Source organism: Seriola lalandi, unplaced genomic scaffold, assembly GCF_002814215.2.
Source record: "Seriola lalandi dorsalis isolate HSWRI2012SDOR001 ecotype SW California unplaced genomic scaffold, Sedor1 jcf7180002054795, whole genome shotgun sequence".
NCBI lineage: Eukaryota > Metazoa > Chordata > Actinopteri > Carangiformes > Carangidae > Seriola > Seriola lalandi.
Window position 1 is genome coordinate 4,050,700 of NW_019525348.1, and position 17,757 is coordinate 4,068,456.

The 17,757-nt window shown below is 38.9% G+C and overlaps 1 protein-coding gene across 1 annotated transcript in view; it reads left to right on the top strand.

Annotated features, from left to right (window-relative positions):
- The first annotated feature begins 1,344 nt into the window (after window positions 1–1,344).
- cfap46 (cilia and flagella associated protein 46) overlaps window positions 1,345–17,757 on the top strand; it is a 48,265-nt gene continuing 31,852 nt past the window's right edge. Inside the window, exons 1-19 of the mRNA XM_087179186.1 lie at window positions 1,345–1,360; window positions 1,469–1,590; window positions 3,164–3,295; window positions 3,593–3,657; window positions 4,526–4,690; window positions 4,946–5,069; window positions 5,434–5,528; window positions 6,434–6,586; window positions 6,776–6,875; window positions 7,283–7,381; window positions 7,808–7,998; window positions 8,389–8,614; window positions 8,707–8,824; window positions 10,848–10,977; window positions 11,543–11,667; window positions 12,010–12,128; window positions 13,022–13,128; window positions 14,761–14,973; window positions 15,787–15,985. Coding sequence (XP_087035312.1) covers window positions 1,345–1,360; window positions 1,469–1,590; window positions 3,164–3,295; window positions 3,593–3,657; window positions 4,526–4,690; window positions 4,946–5,069; window positions 5,434–5,528; window positions 6,434–6,586; window positions 6,776–6,875; window positions 7,283–7,381; window positions 7,808–7,998; window positions 8,389–8,614; window positions 8,707–8,824; window positions 10,848–10,977; window positions 11,543–11,667; window positions 12,010–12,128; window positions 13,022–13,128; window positions 14,761–14,973; window positions 15,787–15,985 — 2,499 coding nt within the window. The remainder of the gene's footprint in view (window positions 1,361–1,468; window positions 1,591–3,163; window positions 3,296–3,592; window positions 3,658–4,525; window positions 4,691–4,945; window positions 5,070–5,433; window positions 5,529–6,433; window positions 6,587–6,775; window positions 6,876–7,282; window positions 7,382–7,807; window positions 7,999–8,388; window positions 8,615–8,706; window positions 8,825–10,847; window positions 10,978–11,542; window positions 11,668–12,009; window positions 12,129–13,021; window positions 13,129–14,760; window positions 14,974–15,786; window positions 15,986–17,757) is intronic.

Sequence of the window (17,757 nt, forward strand, 5' to 3'; positions counted from 1 at the left end):
TTATATATTTCGCATTTAAAGCCTTCCAAAGGGTGAATATTCTCTTTGTGTGTATTTTTAGACAGATCCCACAATGAACTGCTTAACAAATTTGCTTGAGGGCCACTGCAGAGCTATCTATGCTGCTTTGAAATACTGGCAGGTAATACATGACTCTGTCATTAAAACCTCAAACTAGGAATCCCAAGTCCATTATAGGGAGAGAGCCAAAGTAGTTTGCTTTGCCTGACTACTTTGTCCCCTGTCACATCAGTAGTGGTATTTGGTTTGACCAAGTAAATTATATTTGCACACTGAGTGGCCTGATTTCTAATGATGCACTTTGAAGTTAAGAAGCGTTGGGACCACAGGCATGAAGAGGTGCTTTTTGTACCCATGTCTGTGTGTATGTGTATGTAAGGGGGGGTGGGGTGGTAGTGGTGGTGATGGTGGTGGTGGTGGGGGGGTGTATTATATATTTATATTATTTATATTATTATATATTTTTTAATATATTTTTTTTATTATTTTTCCCAAATAAAATGTATAATTTATGCCAATAAAGTATTTTAGGTTAGATTAGATTAGATTAACTTTATTAATCCCACAACTGGGAAATTCATTTACCACAGCAGAAAATAAACATCTATAGAATAAACATCTATGGAAATATACATCAAAAATACACCAAATATACACTAATAAATACAATATACACAATACACACGATATGTACATGAAAAAGTGCAAGTTTGCACATGGTCAGGAAGAGCAGGAGTTGTGGAGTCGGACAGCTGCTGGAATGAAGGACCTGCGGAACCTCTCCTTCTTACAGCGAGGATGTAAAAGTCTGCTGCTGAAGAAGCTACTCAGAGACCCTACAGTGTCATGCAGTTAGAAATTACAATATGTATTTAAACTGTAACTGGTAGTCAGGGTCAATTTAGGGTAATGACATTATAATTATAATCAATTTTAAAACATGTCGTTCGTGTTAAAGCAACGAGTGACAGCCTTTTTGTCCCGTTTGGTTACCGTACTCCAAGCCCGGTCCCCGGTTGCCTAGTAACGCTCCCTAACTACAAACACGGATGGTGGAATAGTTCAGTGTCAGGTCTAGTAGTGCTGTCGACATAGGCCAAATTGTTCATTTAAGAAACTAATAAGCGGCATATTTACATTAACACCAAATTTAACAAATTATCATGTAGTTTATGTACTTGTTCGACAATTTCGCATTTTCTTGACAACTCAGTTACTAGTTAATGGGGTAGCGCTAACATTAGCGTTAAAACCCGCTGTTAGCCTATTAGTTTTACGTTAGCCAGTTAACGTTAGCTGATACACAAATAACTGTCACCAGATATGGACCTGGACATTCGTCAGTATTTAACTAAGGCAAAGGCGCAACAAGGTTTGTGATGTAATAATTCAGGGGTAATCACGAGAGTTGTAAAAGTAAGCTATGCTCACTGGTTCTTTCACACAGACCCTGGAGCTCTGCAGTCGGCCTACCATTTAATCAAAGACATGACAGCAGCTGAAACCAGCGGACCAACTCCACGCATTGCCCCTGAGTTGTACGTCGTTTGTTCGGAATCAGCTCTTCAGGTGAGACTTTTAGGCGGGGGTGGCTCAGTGTAAGGATCTTCTGAACGTAGACTTCATCAACATACTGTCAGCAGGGTCGTGCCCAGGATTTTACTGGATAACAGGCTCTGAATCAGATGCGTTAAGTGTGTGGCTAAGGACATGGGGATGGAGGACACGCTGTATTTTATGAGTCAGTGGTTTCCTAGGAAAAAATGTCATTCAAATACTATCATTTTTATAGTGTCCCTTTATTAAGATAACACATTCACAGTTCTCAACAGCATAGTGTGTTCTATGGAGAGGGGGTGGCTTTGTCTTGTTTGGTAGGAAAACTAACAGGCCTAGTGAACAGTTATACTAGGTGTTAATTATTTTCCCAAATTACACGTACAATATGAAGTTTATGATAAACTGTAAATGCCAAGTTTGCCTATGACATTGCCAGTACCAAGTTTATTTAGAATCTCCAAAATCTCAAGAAGTCTTGGGTCTTGAAGACAGTACAGTACAGTCTTGAAGTCTGAATACCTATACTGTATGAACATAATTTTCTTAATTATGTGAAATTCTACTAAATACAATGTTAATTTAGAGGAATAAAATTACTAAAAATGCCCACTGTCTAAATGACATGATGTCATGAGCTTCATACCATGGGTAGACCTAAATTAAGGAGCCAAATTATGCCTACACATTGGCCTACACTCAACCTTAGACTGATGCTGAAATCCTCTGTGTGAAAGATTGATCTGAGAAAACACATGCTATGAATGTGCCTTCATCCTTGTCCTCCAAGTGCTGTGAGGAGTGTTGTCCCGTTATGAGGAGTTCATAACTGCAGAGATGTCACAAAAGAAATGAGGCTTCAAGCAGTCTCTAAGAATGAAAGATTTACATCTGACTGTGAAAAATGTGGAGCTCGTTTATGTTAGTAAATACCTGCTCTGTGATGATGTGTAGGCATCTTCTTCTGTGGAGGTTCCTAAATTATTAGTGACATTAACTACATGTAGAGAGGATTTTTTGGGTTTGACAGCAGGATCTGGATCATTTTGAGGCTGATGGTTGATTAACACCAATGCCTTGTTTTGTATTTACAGGTACTGATGTAGGAAATCATGGAAATAAAACCTCTGCAAAACCCCTCTCCGAGAAGAGTCTTATCACAGATGTCATTATGTCACTGTTTTTGTATAGTAACTTTAGTTTGCTAAATTTAACGATTCTCCCATTAGGGAATAGTAATGAATATTCAGTATTGTAGAGTGAACTGTCCTGGGGCAAGGGAAACATATTTGAATAATGAAACACAGTGCTATTCCATAATGTGATTTGTTCTCTCTTCTTTATATCATACAGCAAGTTTGCCTTGAAGTCTCAGGCTTAAGTGAATACTGAATTAGTCTTCATCCTCAGCAGAACTACATTACATTCTTCAGTTTTCTAGAGAATCATGAATATTCCTGTTGCATAAAGACATTTTCCAACACACTGATTCAAAGTTCATTAGTGTTAAGTTTCACTGGTTTCTTGATTTGATCATGATTTTATTTTTTTTGGCCTTTGTGTATCTCTTTCTCTGTGTTTTCAGCTGGGTTGTTTGGAGATAAGCGCAGCGTGTCTAAAGATGTACTTTGAAGGGAATCCGCCGGCTAATCAATTTCTGTGTCGAGCCTACCTCTGCCAGGGCCAGCTGAAGTCTCCACCGGCCACTGGGAGTGTGGTGAGGACAGTAAATTGGACACATCTCCTCAATGGGGTTGTGTGTGTTTTTGTGTCTGTGCCAATGAGGTATACACATTTACACCATTATAGTATATACTGCTCTTCTTTGCACTAAAAATGGAGCAGATATCCTAGCGTCATAAACAAACTCTGCCGTTTTAACCATTTTTTTCACACTTTGGTTCAGTCTTTAATGCATGTTGCCCTTTGTCTTTTTACACTGTTTGTCGGATCTTTGTATGTTTGTCTGATATGACACTTCTCACCTCCCTCTATGCATTATTTTCTGTCTTAGGAAGACTTTGAAGAGGCTGTGATGTATTTTCTTAAAGCAATTGAAATTTCAAAGCAGGAACCAAGGTATGTAACCTCTTAGATGTTTGCTTGGCTTGTCAAGAAAGTTGAGGACCAATGTATGTTATGTACAGTTTATCATCTCTGATATTTACATTTTGCCAGTTACACCTGTAAAAAATAAGATGAAAGTGAAATGTTCAGAACAGTGAATATGTTTCATGTTATGAGGGTTCTGACTGCTGCATAAAGACATCCTGGGACATGACGGTTTAAAAGAACATTGTTGAAATATTACAAGATTCTTCATGCTTCGCTCTGACCTCTTACTCACAAGTGTATGATATTCAGCACATAATCCTCTACATTTTAACAGCTATTTTGAAGTGTCTGTGAGCACAGTGAAAGGCGTGATAAATATAGATTTAATAGTAGAAATTGTGAAAGACAAGTTTCCTTGCTTGCACGGAAATATGTCTTTGGAGATACTGGAGCAGCCTTTGCAAGCTATCAGCACTAAATCTCTTTGCTAATGAACTCATAACCTGTCAATAAAAGAGCTGAATGAGCAATCCCAATTAACACCAAAGAGAATACATATCTAACACATCCAGCCCAGACTAATGTTCAACACATTCTCTGGTGAATAAATTAGCAGCACTCAAACAGTCTGTTCACACGTTTTCTCTTAAACAGCGCCTTGAATTCATAAATTTCCCTTATTTCACATAGAAAGGCTTATACAGGGTGCACTCCTGTGGCTCTTTGGACCATATGTTAATCCACACCAATTTGCAATTCACAGGACTACACCATACAGAGTTGACATTAGGTCTGAATTGAGTTTTATTAAAAGATGAAATGGGTTGCATGTGCATCATATAAATAATTCAGGGCTCTGTGCTTACTTCTGCATGTGGTTTGTGTCTTACAGATACCATTTCATGGTGTTCAATGCCTCAGTGCTATATTTCCAGACAGTGCGTCCCCTCCTGCGGCCAGGGCAGCGCCTACACCTGGTTCCCTCCTTCCGGCAAGTGGTCCAAAGTCTCGAGGAGGTAGCAGACCAAGACCACAGCTGGAGGGCTGAACTCATGATGCAAGTGACCCCACAATGCTCTCTTACTTCCCCTTTATGAATAAGTCGAGTCCTGATTCTGAAGGGCTATTATATTTCATTTCACTGGATTTTGTTGGATGTACAATAGTTAAGTGAATACTTCAGTGGAGACAACTCTTGTAAAACTAACATCATGGCACCATTTCCATATTTTGTGGAATTAACCCAGTAAACCTTGAAGGTTACAAGACACTGTTCTTTCGCAGTTAAATTTTTTTCTTTGTTTCTATTCAGGCACCTCATCAAATGTCTTGTTGACTCAGGGAAAATGGAGGATGCTGCAAGTTTTGCCAAAGTTACAGAAGAATTGATGAAGTCACATACCCCACATCTTTATCCAAGACTCTTTATATTACTGGTAAACAGCATTTCTTTGTCACTTACTAAAAGTATAAGATTTAAGAATTAACACAATGTAACACAATTAATGAGTTTTTAGGGTGTTTTTTGTTAACAACATAAAAACAATGTCTGACCCCACAAAATAGCATTTAATCTTTCAATGTATCTAAAATTTGCAAATATGGAAATACATCTATTATATCTATTATTTGTAATTATCCTCTTCAACCCTGACCCTATACCAGTTTAGAAAGTAGCTATCTTTGCACTACTTTTTATGCAGTTAATTGAGTTTTATTTTGAGTACAGTAGACCTATTATTGACACATTTTAGGTTGATAAATAAAGTGTGATGTCTACCTTTACTCTTCTCTTCTCAGGTACAACACAATCTGAGAGAGAGTAATGTCCTCATTGAAATGAGCAGGCAGAATACCACCTTAGCAGTCATTTACAAAATACAGGAATTTAAAAAGTAAGCAAAGAGTTCTCTGTTATATTTAAGTAAAGGTTATTTTTTTCTTTTGCTCTAACTTTGCTGCGGGATTGTTTTGCAGAAAGCATTGTTTTCATGCTGTCATTTTAAAAGCCAATTCCATTTATCTGCAGCTAAGATAAACAAGTTGTGCTGGAGTTGTCCAAGAAAACAAGCCCTTGATCTGCTTTAATAGTATTTGCTTTTAACAATTGTGGAGGCAAAACACTTTTAAAGCATGTGTTTTATTGATTGATTGCATGTTTACTTTTTTAGAATGCTAATTATAGAGGCAAGCTGACTCATAACCGTTTATGACTTTATTAATGGTGAAATCAAGGACATGTTTTTTTAAGTCTACCATTCTGTATTTGTAACCTGCAAAGTGTATTTTTATATATGCTATGTTTTCTTAAGCTTCAGGACTGACAGAGTGATATCGATGTGTTTATGATCCTGAAGCTTTAATTCCTTCAGCTAACGTGGAAGCTGTACAAACATTAAACCTGGGTCAATAGTCGAGTGATCCACTGGCTGTCAGCTTAGTCTGTGGCGTCCCGTAGTGGACAGGTTTTTCTGCCTGTGTACATTGATAGTATAGCACCATGGCCTCTAGTGTGGCATACTATAGTACGAACCCAGCCCCCACTTTTCTGCAGGCATGTACTCAACATGTCAGAGCTCCTTATGGCTTTTCGGCTCAGCTATAAACGTTGACAGTATGACTCAGCCTGACCCAGCCTTCGTCAGCATCATATAGGTTATTTTGCCTAAGCTTTATGCATGGTTTGGTGTGAGTATATTAGAGGGCAAATTAAAATACACTTGCATGCATTCTCCTGGATGCATAAGAGCATAAGCGTATATTAATATCCAAAGACACGTTTTCCTGTTGTTTCTATCAGGTTGGGAGAAATAAATAAGGATGAGCTGACAAAAGAGGATTCTGCCAAGCTTGAGGAGATTTTCCATCTCCTGGTGGATTGTACGAAAACATCCACTACGACCATGAACCTTAGCCCTCTTCAGAGCCCAATCCCCATCCAACCAGCTGACAGGTCTGTGACCCAAAGTGTCCCGATCAAATCACCTACCCAGCAAGCTTACCTTTGTTGCTCCCTGTCCTCCTCCTAAACCTTCCAACACCAAAAACCCACATATGGATATCCAAAGGGCAGTACATGACTCAGATTACTGTACTGCAGTGTTGTGAATTGTATAAATTATGTTTTATCTGGGATTTGCAGAGTTGCCTTCCTCCTGGAGTTGGCTCTGCTGGCCTTGCAAGTGAAGCATCAGAAAGTAGCTGCCGACTGTTTGAAAGAGCTAAAGTTGGCAAGAGAGGCTGTGAGTGTCCGATATTCTTTTAAAACCTCAGGCAGTAGCGTGGCGCCATGCTGTAACTGTACTATGAAAACATGCAAATTTATGCATGGAATTTGACATCCCCTCTTAAGTAGGCTCCTGACAATAGATTGGATTAATTAGCTGAGCTCATGCCCAAGAGGTTGCTGCATGGTTTTGATGTCTCTCAGCCATGGAGAATTTATTTCACAGAAAAGTATGCAGGTTTTTCAGAAATTTGCCCCTTTTTCTTTAAGGCAAATTAGGTGAAACGATAATATAATTAGCAACATTGCATGTGCCAGATGTGTTGGCATAAAATTTGACTGAATAATTTGTAGTCTCATTCTCTTTTCCATGCACTGCAGAATGCTGACTTCTGAAATCACATGTGTGTCTGTCTTTTTCAGAGCATTGGCCAGCGCTTAATAATGGAATGTATCAACTGTGAAATCAACCTCCTGAAGAAAGCGGAGAAGATGAATGTCTATTCCAAAGCCAGTGTGGAGGTGCTCGATCATAGACATGAATTATTAGCCATGTGTTTCCGCTGCATGTTATAATGCAGGCATTGGACCCATTGGCAGGGACATAATTCACTGTTCAATAATATTTCTGTAATCCTATTCTTTAATAGGTAGTTCAATAAGTTTAAAGGCAGTGAATCCAGAAATCCCCTTCACTTGAATAGGTGTCCCTGATTTAAGGAACTGCTGACCCAAGAGTTTTTTTCTCTGACAAGAACAAAATCTTGGGGAAGAAGGATTGTGTAATCTCATTTCATACCATATAGTATTTGGTGTGAAAACTTAAGTTTAAAAATTGGCACCACATATTTAATCCAATTCAATCCAAGTCGACTTGCCAAGTACATAGAGGTGTTGTGCTATCATTGCTATAGTAGAGATTCTCAATCTGTAGTTTTTATCCCACAGGCCCGGCTGAAGGAGATAGGCAAGCTGGATAAGTGGCTGCAGACTGCAGTGAGAGAGGGGGACCCTGAGGCTGTGCAGGCAGTGTGTGCTACCCAGTGGAGATTCTGCCTGCCCCTTTTGCAGCACAACCTCAGGAAATGCATCAAGACACCTCTGCTCAAAGTGGTGCAAGCACTGGAAGACATGCAGAGGTTTCCACCTTTTATCATGATGACAGTGTTATGTGTATATATCTTGATTTAGTTTTTATTGATGTGTTTGCACTTCACTGTTAATTATGTTTACAAAAAAATGTGGCCTAATTCAACATTCATTTCCAAAGCAGCACTGCCTTTAATACAGTATACAGTATGTTGTTATGGGCCTGTTATGTTTCCGCTCAAATGTGTTTCACAGTTTGATCAAGATAAATGCTGTTATTATCATTTATGGTAAGAAAGAGGCTCTTTTTCCTGTTGCCTTTTGTTATAATTACTGAGAGACATCATATAGGTATTTTTCAAGATGACAAAAGTCTCCCAACTTGCTACTTTGATAACATATTAGTTTATGCTGGAAGTGTTTGTGTGTTATTTTCACAGTATGTTGCTGGAGATGCGCTGTCAAGTCCACTCAGAGCTGGCAGTGATTGAAGAGGAGGAGGGGCGCCTGGAGGCTTCTTTGACCCAGCTTCAGAAAGCCATGCTGCTGGATAACGGGGCACAACGAGAACGCCTGTCATCAGCTTTGCGCCTCCTGCAGCTCAGAGGGACCCTCTTCCAAACACCCTCCCGGACCGAGGACAAAGCTGCTATGCTTATGCAGCAGGTTTTCATTCCCTTTGCATCAAACACTCTGGACTGTAAGTTAACTGTGTGGCAAGTTAACTTGGATATTCAACACGTTTCTCTCTTCCTCAGGCCAGGGACATGGAACCTAAAGATAAGACAGACACTCGTCCCATCCTGGTTGCAGTGGGTCTCCTTTTGTCCCCTGATGATTTCCAGATGGTTCTGGATGGAGACAACCCTTCCACAAGTACAGATTTCTCATCTTTGCTTTCAGTTTTCACTAAGACACAATCACATTCTCTTAAGGAATCTCTGAGTTGAAATATCTTATCTTGTGAGGACAGTTTGAAACCCACATTTATATTTACTGAGCCCTTTTACTGCACCGGGAATCAAACATTTCATTAAACCAACGGACAGTTTACTGGCCTGGAAGAGTATAACCTAGATACTTTTTATCTGAGGTATATTCTGCCTGCAGCAAAGTGTAGTTTTCTCCTTTATGCATAAACATTTAAGGGAGAAATTAAAAAAAGTAAAAGTATCTGAGTATTTTATAGCATCAAACAGTGCGGAGAGAAGGACTGGTGGTTTTGTATTCATTATATTTAAACATCACATTCAGTCAACTGTAAAAGGGCTATAAGTTGGAAATTTTGTTCTTTTGATAAGAAATTTACAGTTCACATTTTCTCCAGCCTCCACCTGCTTGGTTCTGAGCCTCTGCTGAACATGCCGGTCGGTCCTACTTAGCTATCCCTCCGTCTCTCGTTCACTGCACTCATTGTGGTGGCTTTGGTACACTGTATTTATGTGTTGTTTTTTTCATTGAAGTTAATTTATTTAGCCCTGTTGTATTAATAATATAAACAGGCCCACAGAACAGGGAATAAAAATTATTGAATAATCAAACTTTTGTTTTAGGTGTTGGGTGACTGAGCTCTCCTTCACTCGCAGAGTGCCCCTGGAAGGCAGTCCTCTGCACTGATTGTGTAATGAGCTGCTGTCTCAGTGAAGCAGCCACTGATTACCTGCAGATTATGAGTGAAAATTGAATGAACAACACAGATCACTGTTTTGTATGACAATTTGTTCCTTGATCTCTAAGTCTGGACAGTCTCTCAGTGACAGCGTTAAACTTTGTTGCAGTTTTGTGTGCTATTTCTCAGAGAATCTGTGTGTTCCAATGTAGCTCACAGTGAAGCAGTGTCCACTGTGTGCAGTGGATCATGGAGCAGAAGGGTGAGAGCCCGGGGAGAGCCTTTGATCTCAGAATCATTCCAGGCTCCTTGGTCCACAGCAGCAAATGAACACTCAGCAGTCCTAATGACCAAGGGAAGAACTGGCCTCTATCAGCTAGTCTAAGGGTTTCAACTGCAGGCATGGGTAAAAGCTTTGGTCCCTAGAGGCACCTCTTGTTTTCATCTACAAACCTCAAGCATCCCAGAGATGAACACCATTTTAATCGTTGTGTTCTTAGCTTCAGAGCCAGCACACCAAGTAACCCTTGAGAACAGAAAAATGTATTAATTTCATATGATGCTGCCACAATTTTGTATTGTTCCTCAGGCATTCATCAATGAGAGGTGTAGAGATGAACACCATTTTAATCGTTGTGTTCTTAGCTTCAGAGCCAGCACACCAAGTAACCCTTGAGAACAGAAAAATGTATTAATTTCATATGATGCTGCCACAATTTTGTATTGTTCCTCAGGCATTCATCAATGAGAGGTGTATGTGTATTTGAACTCTCAGAGCATGCCTGCAGACACTGGAGCCATTTGCTTCTTTAAAACACTTAAGTCACAGACCTGTAGTCATAATTCAGTCCATAAAAAAATGCTTAAATACCCCTGTTGCTATTGATGGGTCTGAATGAAAATCTGGAATATGTTTCTTTGTTTTTTGTTAAATCCTACGTGTCTAATCTGATTACACAGCAATCAATAACAACCCTGTTTGAAAGAGTTGGAAGTGTTGGAAATAAGATGTTTACTCAAGTTGTATTTCGTTGCTTACATGGACATGACATAATAAGGATAATTATGTAACTTCCTCAAAAGGATAAAATTGTCACTATGCATATGAGTGCAGATTTATTCCATGTTCTATAAATTATAAACTATGATTTAGGTCTAAGTTGAGAAACACAATGACTAGACCTTTTCTTCTGCACAATAGCCAGAAACCTTGATTCATTCTTTACAGAAGTTTTCCTGACAGTATTAATGAAGTTTGACTTATGCAACAATACATCAACAACTGTCTAGTTCCCGTAGGCAGTCTTGGATCTGGACCAGTGGCTCAGCTCTCTGCGAAGGCTCAGCATCACTCTACATCTTTACAGAAGGTGGATGGACACCTGGTTAGACAAAGCAGTGACACCGATAACACAGAGAGGTGTGTGTACATTTAAATGTATTCATTTGAATGTATGTGTATGCATACAAGTAAAAGCCTTTTTTTTCTGTCTTCTTGCCAATGTAAAGTTTTCTGTAATTATTTTTAGCTGTCAGGCTTCCCAGAAACCCAGTTTGGAAAATTGCCTGTATAATCAGCCTTTTTATGCCTTGTTGAATTTATTACTCCATGCTTTTACTGAACATTAGATACTAATGAATGTTTGATCTATTGCTCCTCTCTGCAGTTAAAGTTGTTGTGTGAATATAATAGTTTGCAACATTCTATTATGCATATCTCCTTATGCAGAGTGTATAGTTGATTTCCCACTGTTTTACCCCTATCATTACAGTTAAAAAGTGTGTACGTCAGAAATGCCAGGCTTAATGGTCAGAGGGGAGCAGAGCCATCAGGACTTGAAGATTCCCCAAAGGAAAAGTTTATTGCTTGTTGCCCTGCAAACAAGCAACCTTAGATCATATGCATATGACTGTGCCCTTGCCCTGACTTCCATGTTTTAAAAAATAATCATCTCTAAGCTTTCTTTATTTCTTGGCTGTTCAAGGATGAAGTTGTGGGCAACACTGGTGAAGACAGCCAGGAGACAGGAAGTTTGGGATGTGTGCCGAGCTGCTTGTCGATTCTGTTTGCTTTACGATGATGGGAGATGGAAGATTTCCAAGGCTGACAGTAAGATAATGAATGATTCTGAAGACTGATGGTAACAAACCAGAAATATTTATAAAGCTGAGGGGAGACAGTATTAGAATGATTTAAAGAGAAATCATAGATGTAGATATATAACTGCTGTGTGATTTAGTTTGCAGAACTGCCGTGTTATCATTAGCAGGATTATAAAATTATTGTAGCTCATTGTTCATGTGTGAATAAGATCCATAAAAATATAATGGATCTGGTATACATCAGGTATAATTTGATACTGCCAATGAAAAGAGACAGATGGACACAAAGTAGTGGTAATAGTAGAGGTTGTAACAGTGTGTCAACACAGATTTTGTTAATTCTCTGCAGAGTGTACATGCTTGGAGGAGCAAAGCTGTGCAGAATGTCTTCATGGGTGCAATGAAAGCCAAACCTGTATGAGGGACTTCCTGCGCCTTTTAGCTGAAATCCACTTCATCAGTGCTGAGGTTTGTGCTCCTACATCCTAATACACCCAGTAGGAATTCATCAATTTTATTCTACAGATCAGACACAAAAGCTTTTATGATCATCATGTTAATCCACATTATTTGCCAAGAGCAATGGAAAGACTACATTCACATCTTCTGCTCTACCAACTTTTTATCTCAATTATTTGGGTGTAGATGTTTATTGAAGTGAGATGGTGATGCTCACAAATGCATAATAGGAATATTATATTTGAATTTTTATCTTGAACTCCTCTTTTGAAATATGAAATCATAAACAAAGACTTCTTGCAGTAGTAGACAAGCATTATAAGGATTCCAAACAAGCCCGTGAGGTAGATGTTGATTGGTCGGAGTCAGAGATTGTTGTGCTTGTCTTATGAGCTTGTCTTATTATGTAATCACACTTCCCATCAAGCCTGCAGCTCCAAGTCTTTATTAAGTCCATAGAGATGTTAACTTGACAGCACTTTGAAGGAAATGGAGACGACTATCCAAAGCAACTACATGACCTTGCAAAAACTGACTCACACTGCAGCCTCTTTGCCTGCTCCTCTCATGTATTTCTCTCTTTGTTCTATGACACATGGATATGATTTTTTTAGGAATAGGGTTGTAATTCATTAAATTAAAAGATACGTACCTCTCACTCTGATGATGAAGACAGCTTCCTCTTGTCTTACCTGAGTTGCCTGCCACTGAAGTGAAAAACTCACCAGTAGTTTCTTTTTTCTTTGATCTGCTATGGCTGAGCTTTAACGGCTCTAGAGAAGCTGTCATTCCCATAGTGGGAGGTATTCTATTCTCCTTTTATTATGAAGTTGTCAAAACAGGAAGTCACCTTTAATATTATCTTTTGAGGTAGAGAAATTAATGTACTGTGTCTTGCTCAGGCCACTGTCCAAAAGCTGCTAACGGAGGGAGTGCAGCTTAACAGCCCTGCTGTCCCCCCACAGGAGGTTTGTGTGTCTGAAGCGGACCCACACTGGGTTGTTTACAGGTGAAAACACAATATGCACACACACACAATTTTGCATCATAAAACTAGAATATTTTGTTTGTTTTGTATATCTTTTTTCGGTGTTCTGTATGGTTCTGCTTTATTATTTAAATATCAGAGATTTAATACATTTTTTATTCATTTTAAATCAAAAGTTGTCATATTATATACTTTTATGTGACCATATTTAACAATTTAGATTTAGAGTTTAGTTAGTTTGGTTATAATTATGAATAGCTATAGCAGCAGATTAAGCATCAAAATAATAAACAAAAGTTTGATAGGACGGGACTAATGTGTATCCACATTTCTTTTGTTCTGTTACCACATGTGACAAATTGTTTGGACAAAATTATGATTTCCTATGGTTTAAATTTTTTAAATTTTTTTATTTAGGTCCGAAAAGTTTTTCCATTATTAATTAATGCATCTATGTGCTTTATCAGCTGTGGCTGTTCCGTTAGTGTGGTTATCAATGTATATACAGATGGGAGAAAAAAAAACAACATAAAGTGTCTTAGTAAGGTGTTAGACCACCATGTGCTAACAGAACAGATTAAGGGCTCCTTAGCATCGTTTCTACAAGTCTGTGGATTCGATGGTTTCGATGATGTTGGTGGAGAGTACTGGCTAATATGTTGGTCCAAAATCTCCCATAGGTGTGTGTATAAAGGGGAATTATTTTCTGCTTCAGTGGCTCTTTAAGTGGCCTAGTGAGTAGTCTTTTAAAGTAAGTGAATTTCCATAACTGGTCAAGAAATAATCATAGGCACTGGTGGAAATGACACAATCTCTTGAACTGTGTTTTCTTTATCTCTTAAACCAAAACTACACACCAGATCTGAAACCATTCACACCCCAGTCATGTGATATGAAAAAAGCATCATTTATGTGATCTTCAAAAGGTAAAGACCAAGATGTTGTAGATATACACTACAAAGCTCCAGGATCACACATTACCTGTATTGTATTGTTTCTCCATCACCTCAGAGTCATGCTGACAAGGCTGGCTTTCTTGCCCATTGATTATGGGATTCAGAAATGGACATTGGACCAAGATAGAATCTTTTTTTTTTTGTTTAAGAATGCTTTATATGTGCAAATTTTCTCCTTGGATCACAATCATTATTGTATTATACAAAGGAGGAGTCTTAACAGCCGATTTGTTGAATGGACAAGAACTGACATAACACATTCAGCAGTGGAACCACTGCACTACTCTGCTTTGCTTGAAATTTTGTCTGAAAAACACATTACATTACGGGGGCTGAGAGCTATCACTGTGCATCCAGGTGCTCAAACAAATTGCTGTTGCATGTCTCATTAGATATAACCTATCTGACATTGTCATGGTAGGGTTCCACTCTTCTCTTTGCATCATGCAGAAACACCTGTCAGAAAAGCATGCCACTTTTCTTCAGCAAATGGAACTATTCATGTAAAAATCTCATGCATTATAAGTTTAAACAAGCAATTTTTTAAAAGATCCATCAACTTTTTCACCTTTAGTTCACTCAAGATGACACCATGTGGCCACTATACTGCTGTATCTTTCTCTCAAAAGCAAACACGATTTTCTCTCTCTCTCTTTTTTCCCACTCTCCACTGTACTTCTCTACCTCCCTCAACCAGAAACTGGATCCAGGCTCTGTCTGCCTACGCCACCTCCAACTTCTTGCGGGCAGCGGAGCTCGGATCAGAGATCAGGGAGCCGTGGGTGGTTGGAAATGCAGCCATTTACCTGTGGAACTACAGCAGCCACTTACTAGCAGCTGGCGAGTACCAGTGCTTGTTTCCCCCCTTCCAGAGTCTGGTGGAGATGCTACGAAAGATAGAGTTCACTGGGTAGGCTGGGTTTATAAACTAGTATCATTCTGTTATAGGGAGTAGTTAGGGTGTTTGGCCTGTAGTTTTTGTAAATTTTATTTTGGTCCTGTACTAAAAAAGAGCCAAGCTGCTCCTCTGATGCATGAATGACGTTGATATGAACTTCTTTATAAACAGGTCGGAACCTGAATATCACATGCGTTTGGTAAAAACTCATTCACAAAATGTCAGCATTCGTAGAAACATGCAACATAGCTGTTTTCAGACTGATGACTGTACATATTTTAAATTACTCAGTGGGTTTTCAAAGAGTTTCATCAGCCCAGCAGTCATTTTCTCAACCCTCAGTGGGCTACTGTGGATGCAAAGTCATTCAGTGCAGGTGAAACATGAAAATTATTACTTTTTCAGCTAATAACAGCAATATGTACACCTGTCCTCAGAGAATCACTTTAGGCATAGTCAAAGTTGACTTCTGAAAAATGTTTGTAAATGTATTCTCTATGGCATTACAGCTAATTCACACAATGAGAGGCAGTTTAAGCTCTGCTCTTATTTTTGACTATGAAAAGAAGCAGTGAATGTTCATGCAAACCGACCAAACTGTCCTTGGGCATAACAATAATTATGTGAATTTTCAGTTTCAGTGACATAACATACAGTAGACGGTAGACAGTACAGTAACATACATTTTTCTGTCCAAATTTGTGGTAAGGGTTTATACTTTTAGGAAAAACTAAAGTATGAAAAGATGCCTTCAAGCTCAACTTCCTGTCGTTGTTTTTGCCAGATAACATCATTTTTGAGAGTTCTTTACATTGTGTTTCTCAGGAATCGTGCCCTAGTTGTGCTGCTATGTGATGCTGTGGCCCGGGGTTTGATCCAGCCTCTATGTGGACCAGAGAGTGTTGAAGAAGCCCTGCAAGGAGACAAAAGCAAAAGCAGAGCTGAAAAGGGGATGGAGAAGGCTGCCACTGCCACTGTTTTCTTAGACCCTGCTGCTCAGCAGGACGTCCGCATGGCATTAGAGGTATGTTAGTGTGCGTATGTGGCATTAGGATGGGCACCTTTAATTAATATATTTGATGCATATCAGCCCCACAGAAGTGTTTATGGAGAATAGTGATTTTTGGTTTTGTTAAGGCTGCACGGTGGTGCAGTGGTCCCTGTGCCAGTGTGGGTTCTCTCCGGGTATTCCGGCTTCCTCCCACAGTCCAAAGACATGCAAAATGGGGACTAGGCTAATCGGATACTCTAAATTGAGTGGCTATGAGTGTGAATCTCTATGTGTTTGCCCTGCGATGGACTGGCGACCTGTCCAGGGCGTACCCCGCCTCTCGCCCAAAAAGATGCTGGGATAGGCTCCAGGCCCCCCGCGACCCTACTAGAGGATAAGCGGTAGAAAATGGATGGATGGTTTTGTTAAGTTTCAGTTACATTATTGTAGCATTAGGCTTTTGCAGTGGCAGGTGTGAACTACCACCTACACTAATTCATCTACACCAACATGTGCATAAAACTTGCTTATGGCACCATATATTTGCATAAATCATTACAGATACATTGATATCCACATGGATACAAACTTCCTTCTAAATAATAAATTGTATAACAGCTGCACACATAACTATACATTTGCATAAAAATGTCTTTTTTTAATCATATATTTGTATTAAAAGTCCCTACATCAACAATTATTTGCAACATCATGAATTAAGTCACTATATTTGCATAAAGATTAAAAACTACAAACTCAAATTGGACGGACAATTGCACAATCACTGATTTTGTCCAAAACTTCTCTAGAAGATAAGAAATAATCATTCTTGATTGAGGTCGAGAGAAAATGTTATAATACTTTCCCCAGGGTTGAGAAACCTCCAAGTATCATGCAACATGAAATCATGACAACTCAGTGACCAGCTTTTCTGCGACCTACATGTACATTAATCAAAACATGTGAAGTTGGATATCTGTTGATTATTTGAAGCATACATGCTTGACCCTCTGCCAAGTCTCTCCCAGACTGATTGTGGTGTTTTGAGACACTTTTTTCACTGTCTGATCTTTCCAATGTAAAAACAAAACAGTCTGAAATCCCAACATTCAAAGCTTAAGAACAGATTGGTATCTCTGAAAAGAGCTGTAAGGAGTGTGTTGAGGAGTGTGTATATAATCTTTGAATGACGTTTGCTGAATCTTTGGGGATATATTATGATCACAAACTCAAATTTTAATCTTTTGTACAGATATTACACTGCAGACATTATGCACAAAACAGTTTACACAATCTTTGAAAGTTTTCAACTTTCCAGTCCCATTTTTTTTTCACCTTTCTAACCGCAGTTTGAACCAGCAAATGTTACTTTTAATCTTCCAAAGGTTCTCTTAATTTTATGAATTATGAAACAGGTAAGTATCATACAGATACTGTCATCCTCCATAAAATGTGGCTGGTAAGTAAGCTGTTAGTACAGCTACCCCCTGAAATATATTTCAAAGAAAAGGGCCACTTTGTACATGTTGAGGCTTAGCGCTTAAAGCAAGAAAAGGTCATAGATTAGATAGACATTGTTCAGGATTCATTCAGTATCTCTTTGCATCTGTATCTAAGAAATACGAGGCCTTTGAGGAAGCATTAATTCCTCCTTGATATGATATTGTGACACGTTTTGAAGCATCACAGGTGAAAAGTTGAAGAGTCTCGGGGCGTCTTTTGTTATCTCATTCATTCACATACATTACTCATCTGACCATGCAAGCACACACATGCGTTCACACTCACATGCAGCTTTCATGACT